At 35.1% G+C, this 8,569-nt stretch overlaps 1 protein-coding gene across 1 annotated transcript; it reads left to right on the top strand.

The window, feature by feature from the left end:
• The first annotated feature begins 347 nt into the window (after positions 1–347).
• On the top strand, positions 348–4,687 carry LOC107913210 (methionine aminopeptidase 1D, chloroplastic/mitochondrial). Its single transcript, XM_016841727.2, has 10 exons — positions 348–575; positions 1,275–1,344; positions 1,607–1,838; positions 2,066–2,227; positions 2,320–2,361; positions 2,604–2,675; positions 3,427–3,506; positions 3,757–3,854; positions 4,044–4,091; positions 4,189–4,687. Exons 1-10 carry the CDS (start codon positions 470–472, stop codon positions 4,338–4,340), a joined length of 1,062 nt encoding a protein of 353 aa, XP_016697216.1. The 5' UTR covers positions 348–469; the 3' UTR covers positions 4,341–4,687.
• Positions 4,688–8,569: the final 3,882 nt, after the last annotated feature.

Below are 8,569 nucleotides of genomic sequence, written 5' to 3'. Positions count from 1 at the left end.
GCAAATCTTGTCTAATATTATTATAATCTAAGTCATGTTCAATTTTTGCTTTTGTAGTAATTGATTCTGCTTGTAATAACTCGGATGTATTATTTCGTAATGATTATATTTTAAAAAGAATAAGAACCCTGAACCAAAAACTCAAATGGACATATGAATTGGATTCCTTGAATGAACAGAACCCATGTTACGGTTGGAGATTTTCCTAATCATTTTACAAGATCCATCAACCCCAGGGCAGTCGAATCAAAGCTTATCGAAAGGCCTCGTCTGGGTCCATTTTCAAAGCGATATGGGCTAAATCCCAAATATAACATTGGGCTACTGGCAGATAAATTTCCTACAAAATGAAAAGAAAAAATGGACCATGAGAGGGAAGAAAAGTGGGTTAGCTTAGCTTATCCCAAAAGATGTTAGCACCAACACTCAACAGATAACGGAGAGGGGGAGAGGACAGGAAGAAAAGAATATGGTGGGGGCTTCGTCTTTGCAACCAAGACTCCTCTCTTCTTTTGTTGGTGATCGTTTAGTTCAATCGAGACAACCACTTGCTCAGCTATTTCATTACAACCCAGGTTTTTCTTTTATTTTTTTTGTATTCACTTTGAATTTCTGCTGGTTCAAAATTTCCATTGCAGATATAAAAAAGCTAGAATTTGATGTTTTTTTAGTTGAGAATAAGCTGTATACAAAAAAAACCCAAATGGAAATTAATGGTGTTTAGATGGGAAGTTGACTGCTTTGAGCTTAAAATGCTCATTTTTCGTGTGTGTGTGTGTGTGTGTTGGGGGGGGGGACTTAAAATGCTGATTTTATGTATATATTAGTTCAAGTAAACAGGTATTTGGATTACCGGAATTAATTTCATTAGCTAGTGATTTGGATTCTAGATTGGTGCCTCAGTAATAGTGCTTAATTTGTTTTGGAGTTTTTATTCAATCTAATTGTGGAAGGGATTTTTGGGTCCAATAGAAGGTTTTTAACTATTTGGGATTGTTCCAGGGTGGCCTTTTGATATTTTTTAATTCCGTGGGAGCTGTAACTTTGAATGTAGTAAAGATATGCCATTATGCTGGAAACGTGGTTTTGCTGGAATATACTCTTCTTAGCTATTGTTGAGTACGAGCATATAATTGAATTTTTTGCATTTTATGACAAAACATAGTATTATTGTACAAGAACCATGTTGTGTGATATGGTGATTGAGCTAAAGAGTAAGTATGGTTCATTATTAACCATCTATTAACTTTTTTCCTTTTTATTTGCCTTCTCAGGTCGTAAGCATGTATCAATGCAATTATCCAGAACGTTTTCTGGCTTAACCAATCTTTTATTTAATAGAAGGTATGTTAGAGAACTTTCAGATTGCACATGTTAAATGCTATTTCATTCACTGTTTCAAGAGCGTCATTTTTACCCCCCTTAGATTTTACATTTTAATGAATATTCTTTTGGCATTATGATGCCATATATATGGTTTTGCTGTATGTTTCTGCTACTAGCAATTGTATAAGAATGCTTACTTAATAGCTGTTAAGAAATGTGCATAAGCTGGAACATGCACATGCAGAAACCATATATTTGACAGTTTAATGGTCATAATTAGGAACAATTTGGACGAAGTTCCAGATGGCAAGCGCAAACGTCTGAGACCTGGGAAGTTATCTCCTCGTCGACCTGTTCCAAATCATATAAAAAGGCCACCTTATGTCAAAACTCGTATGGCACCTGGAATTGCTAGTGGCCCTGAAGTGCATGATCTAAAGGGCATAGAACACATGAGAGCTTCTGGAAGGCTTGCAGCTCAGGTTCTCAATTATGCTGGGACCTTAGTGAAGGTGATACAGATTGCACCTCCTCTTGGTCTATCTTTCAGTTTTTTTCCCCTTTCCATAAAATCCTGTACTCTTTGAGCTGCATTCATGGTACGGACCAACCTTATAATCTGTTATTTGTCTCTGTTTCTGTTTTTTCCCCTTAATAGACAGTTTGAGAGCTGCCATTGTGCATGAATGCTACAGGATACTGGTATTTTTTCTGAAAGGTTTTGATGTTCTGTTGGCAGCCAGGCATAACAACTGATGAAATTGACGAAGTAGTTCACCAAATGATAATTGATAACGGAGCGTATCCATCGCCTCTTGGCTATGGTGGATTTCCAAAAAGTGTCTGCACATCAGTGAATGAATGCATTTGCCATGGCATACCGGATTCTCGTCCGCTTCAGGTCCTTTCTATTTAGGTTCTTAGACTGCTTCCTGTATTTTCATGTTATTGTTTGCGAATATAGAAAATCACTAGTCTGCATTTTCTTTGCAGGATGGTGATATAATCAATATTGATGTCACTGTGTATTTAAATGTAAGTACCTTTCTGTCACTAAGTGGTTTTCTTATGGAAGTCTTTCATATATTGTGTCTGACCACATATTCCAAGTTGATTTATCTATGTTTTGAGCATTGGAGGTTAATGTATGTTTGTTTTGGCCAAGGAGGTTAACAGACGTTGACCTTGTATTTTCTTTTCTGATAATTGTTCACCACTTTTGCAACATCTGACCTTTATGTTTCGGAGTGGTCATTAATGGGATAGAGGTTGTGTAGGGTTATCATGGTGACACCTCGGCAACTTTCTTTTGTGGAGATGTTAGTGAGGAAGCTAGGAACCTTGTGAAGGTAACTATCTGCACTTCAATCTCTAAAGATAATATGAAACTGCAATAAGTTTTAGATAATCAGTTCTTTTCACTTAAAAAGTGCTTTGCTTTTAAATTAAAAATTATTGTCATGGTTGGGCAGATCCATAAATGGATTCCTCTTCAACAAGGTTTTCTTCTCTGAAAAGATGGAAAAAGTTAATGATTTTTAATGGTGGAACATAATTGAAGTAATAAAACAGTCATTGTCATATTTAGAGGTTTAATCATCTTGCTCGTGATATGATCTCACAAACGACTAAAATTCCTCAAGTACAGGTCAATAGCTGGATAAGAAGGGAATGGTCCTCTTTGGAAGGAGCTAGCATATGTGCATTATGACACTTTAAAAGGAAGAAATGAAAAAGAACCTTTTTTAACACCCAATCTTGTCCTAAAACCATGACATCAAAATGCATAAAAAATTTCCATGTTGCGCATCTGGTTGAGCAAGCCGAGGGTAATTAGTTTATGATAGTGCTTGGTTGGTTCTTTTTATTTTATAAATTGGATTTTTCCATTTTGTCAAACATATCAATCCTTTGTCTTTTTCTTGGCCGCTAATTGTTAATTCTGTTTATTAATTTTTGAATTCGAAGTGTTCCTTTCTGTATTTAAGTGTTTTGAATTTTATCTTTCAGCTTAACTTTTAGAAGTTCATAGCTTGTTTCACCTATGGTTTTCTATCCCAATTACTATTTTACTAGTATTCTTGTTGAATACATGATTAGGTAACCAAAGAAAGCCTAGATAAAGCTATATCAATTTGTGCACAAGGAGTGGAGTTCAAGAAAATTGGCAAAACAATTCAGTAAGACACCCAATATAGCCTTTGCGTTTGTGTTTTTATACTGTATAATCTGCATTCTTTAACAGCAAAATTCTGTGGTAATATACTGAATTTTTGGTTCATTATACTTTAATGTTTGCATTTACGTTTATGTTTTTTTTCATGTGGTGAATGTTGTAAGTCATTATTTGCCTTTTTACCATTCCATGGTCGGCTTTTGTAACTGTTACTCTGTTTTATGTTCACTTGTAAGTTATGTTTTTTTTCTAAGTGATCATGCAGATAAATTCGGTTATGGTGTTGTCCGGCAATTTGTTGGCCATGGGGTTGGACGGGTTTTTCATGCTGATCCTGTCGTTCTACACTTCAGTAATTATGCTGACCTCGAATCTTTTTACCAAGCTATTTGATTCTAAACCATGATTTCATTTGTTTAGGACTTCTAGATCTTCGCATTGATGGAGTTTCCTGTTAAGTTGTCTATGATTTCATACAAAAATGACCTTTTTCTGTCAGGAGCACACCATATCTTTGGATAACATTTCGTTTTAATTTCAGGGAACAACGATGGTGGACGTATGGTCTTGAATCAGACCTTCACTATTGGTAATGTAATTCATCCTAGAATTTATGTTGTAATGATGGTTAATCAACATTCATTCATTCATGTGATATATATGTTCTATTATTTCACATTTTCCAGAGCCGATGCTAACGGTTGGCAGCATTAATCCGGTAATGTGGGATGATGACTGGACGGTGGTCACAGAAGATGGGAGCTTGTCAGCTCAGTTTGAGCACACAATTCTAATAACTGAAGACGGGGCTGAAATATTGACCCAATGTGAAGCTTGATATCGAATCAAGCAGGAAATACCGGGGTATGGGTATCGCCCCTTTTGGAGTTATTATCATCCACATCTGACATCCGTTGTCTGAACCAATACCTTTGCCCAAGATAAGACGCACCATTCAGGCTTGTATGCTGTTTATTCAGGGTTGAAGACACACTATAGTTAACGAACTATTTATTCTCTTTCATGATTTATCAATGAAATCTCCCAAGTGATTATAGTTTTTATATTATCAAATATATGTTCTTCGTTTTTTTTAATCAGAGATTTGTTCATGTATTAACTACAATTCAACCTTTGAGCTTATGCTCAAGTTGTTTTATTTTATTTATTTTTTCTTTTACCAAATTTCCATTGTTTTTAACTAGCGAGGTTTGATGGTGATGAATTTATTATAAAAATGTTGTATATTTATAAAGGGTAAATTACACCATTAGTTACTAAATTATGGGTAAGTTTTCGTTTTAGTCATTGAATTATTTATAAGGTTTCATTTAAATCATCAGGCTATTAAAATTGATCTTATATGGCTTCTCCTATTCACATTGTCAGCATCAATCGAAAGCTTTCTTTTCTCTTTTTTTTTTCTATGATTTAATTTTTTTTCATAAACAACTTTGGACGTCACGAATATGTGAACCAAAATTTAAACAATTTTTTTTTCTCATCTTTGACATTGGCCGTCAGATCGATTTGGATCTAAGCTATGTTTTTCTACTCGTTGATGGATTCATTGTACCAATCGTTGAATCGTCACTTGGAGCTCACTGACAACTTTTTTTTTTTAACAAAACAACCCAGTTAGTTAAATAAAATTTTCTGAATAATTCAATGACTTAAATGAAAACTTTCGAATAGTTTAATAACCAAATTGTAACTTTTTTTTAGTTCAGTGACTAAAACGAAAACTTACCTATAGTTTAGTGACTAATGTTTTAATTTACCCATTTAAAAATTATTTAGAAAAATATTGTAAGTTTTTGATTATTTTGAAAGATATTGTAGTTCTCTCACATTTTTTTTTCTAAAAGTGCCCAATTACAAGGTGGTTCAAAAATATTTTTTTCCTAGAAGTGGCTTCTCAAAATAAAAAAAAGAATCTAAAAATAGTTGAGTCAGTGGGCAATTTTAGATCCTTACCCGATAATTAGTTAAAGCATTTGTTGGGCAAAAAAAGTTTAAATTTTAAAATTTTTAATTCCACTCTGCTCTCTTCAATCTAACAAACCTCAGTCCCCAACATCACATCACGTGGCACTTTAAAAAAATTATTTTTTTTACAACGAATAAGTTCACTATATTGAAAGAAACATGATGTCCGATAAAAACATCAAAATAGAAGAACTGAAGGCAAGAATTAGTAGGAAAATTGTCGCTCGATGTGGGAAGTTACTGTCCACTCAATTTTATAGACTTCTGACATATTCAAACTCAATCATATATATTTTATAGAATTCGTTGAAGATAATGATATTGAAACAATGATTACACCACGTTCCTCATCCGAGAATAATGAGCTCAATTTTGAGCTTAACTTATTCAATTAAATTATTTAAATTGTTGATTACTTTTTTGGTTAATTAAGTTATAATTCAGCCTAAATTGATTACAGACATTCTATGCCGTAATAATTTAATTGCACTCCAATTCAATAATTTAATTTTAATTTTATTTCATGTGCAGGTTGATGCCCGTATAAGCTCAATTTGGAAGATAATTCGCATAAATAAAGCTGCTGGAAGAGGATGGTTAGATGTTGGTTTTAAAGAAATTGAATTAACAATGAAACAAAGAAGGAAATTCGGTCCAATTAGATGTACAGCAGGCCGAATGTGCGGCAAAAATCAGCTAGGGAATTATTTTTAATTCCCCAAATTCCCTTCTTGCTAGCGGTGGCCGACCTCAATTAATTCAAGGAAATTTAATCAGCCTTGAAGAGTTCAAATAAAATAGAACTCTTTTAGGCTGAAGCTGTTTTTATGCAACGGGATCAGCTAGGATAAAGGGGGATAGGATCGAATTATTTTTGATTTTTGCTGGAGGCCGTTAATTTTTCCATTAAAAGAGGCGGTCAGCAGCTTTAAAAGGGGAGTCGAACAGCAGAGGAGAAGGCAGCAGAGGGGCATCACAATTGAGCAGGAAAATTCTCTAATTAAACCAGCCAAAGTCGGTTAACCAGCAGGAGTAGCAGCCTGAAGATTTCAGCTAAGCAAAAGAAAGGAAGCTCGACGTTTTCTTTTCAAAAATTCAGTTTGTAATTCATGTTGTCTCCAATTGACTTTGGTTTTGTTTTATTTGCTATGAGTGGCTGAATAATTAAGCTTAGTTAGATACTTATGAAACCTAGCACAAGGAATTTGAAGGTTATTTAGTTTAAATTCGGATTTGGCATTCTTGAGTTGCTAATTTTATTGTTCGAAGAATTTTTCTAAATTAATTAGATTGATCACCTATCTAATTTAGGACTTTCCTCATAATCATCTAAGTGTAATTGAGTAATCAAATGTCTTAATTAAACTTGGAACTAGTGATAATAAATTGGCATGCCGCTAATTGAAGCAACTTCGGATTTAATTTTGGAAGCCGTTGGAGGATTTTCTTTAATTAACACAAGGCGAAGTCTCAAAAAATACTTAGTGCACTTTTAATTACTCAACAAAGAATAATTAAGGGTAGGTATTCGAGTATGAACCTTCTCTATTTGAATTTGAATTTATTTGGGATAAGAATTCATTTCGTAAGTGATTTTCTTCGGCCTTGTTGCTAGATTAGATTGTTAAAATAATTAAATGACGATAGGGACTTGTGCTAGGTGGATTAAGGAGTACTAACTAAGCACTCTTTCTCTGAATTCGACACCCTTTCAGCATTTGCAATTATGCTAAATTATACTTGTTACCAAAGAGCATTATTAGAAAATTCCCCCCATTTTTCCTTTCTTGCAAACTTTTATATTAACTTAATTTCAATTCTTTTCAAATAGGTTTGTCACGAGCTTCTTCGTGGGACGATTCCGTACTTACTCTATATTACCAGTTAATATTGGCTGAGTAGTGGATTAAATTCGGTGGATGTAACGACAGCTACCAAATTTTGGCGCCGTTGCCGGGGAAGCGACGTAGTCAAATCTATTTGATTTTCAGAACTTACTTTGTTTTCTTGTTTTTGTCTTTGCAGGTAGATTAGTCCATTTAGTATATGTTATTAAGGAGCGGACGAAGAACATCGAAGTTCCCTGTTAACATTACCGGTCAACAAGCTGAATCTCACATCTCCACGAGCCTAACAATTTAGAGGACATCGACATGGCCAACCAGACCTTGAAGTAATTGGCCGCACCTAACTTGGCTGCGCAACCACCATCTATCACTTATCCTGCCCTTGATAGGCCATTAAAGCTTAATTTGGGATTCCTGAACTTGTTGCCGAAATTCAATGGACTACCAGGTGAGGACCCTTACCGTCATATTAATGAATTTATAATAATTTGTTCGACTATGCAGCCAGATGGCATTGAAGAGGAACAAATCAAGCCCCAAGCTTTTCCTTTCTTGTTACAAGGTTTGGCGAAGGACTGGTTATATTATATGCCACCAGGTTCATTTACGACGTGGACAGGGTTGTACAAAGCTTTTCTTGAGAAGTTCTTTCCGGCATCGAGAATAGTGTCAATCAGGAAGGAAATTTGTGGAATTAAGCAACTGGTAGGTGAGTCATTATACGAGTACTGGAAAGATTTAAACGGCTATGTGCGAGTTGTCCACAGCATCAAATTAGTGAACAGCTTTTAGTACAATATTTTTATGAGGGGTTGATGCCACAAGATCGAGGAATGATTGATGCAGCGAGTGGAGGTGCATTGGTTGATAAAACTCCGGAGCAAGCCCGAAATTTGATTGCTAATATGGCGCAGAATACACAGCAATTCGGTCTCAGGAGGTCCGATTTGGGTAAACGAATGGATGAGGGCCAGTCGAGTATGATAGAGGCTCAGTTAGCTAATTTAACGGCTATAGTAAGTAAATTGATGACTGGAGGTAATGCGAAAGCTTCACTATGTGGCATTTGTTGTTTGGAAGGACATACCACAGATATGTGTCCGACATTACAGGAAGGGGAAGCTAACGCCGTCTTTCCAAATTAGAGAAGGTATGATCCATACTCAGCTACCTATAATGAGGGATGGAGAGACCATCCCAATCTCAGATATCAAAACCGAGCCACACTTCC

The sequence above is a fragment of the Gossypium hirsutum genome, chromosome D11 (assembly GCF_007990345.1).
Source record: "Gossypium hirsutum isolate 1008001.06 chromosome D11, Gossypium_hirsutum_v2.1, whole genome shotgun sequence".
Lineage (NCBI taxonomy): Eukaryota > Viridiplantae > Streptophyta > Magnoliopsida > Malvales > Malvaceae > Gossypium > Gossypium hirsutum.
The sequence above is the reverse complement of the archived record's forward strand: the minus strand, read 5'-3'. Positions and strand labels throughout refer to the sequence as shown.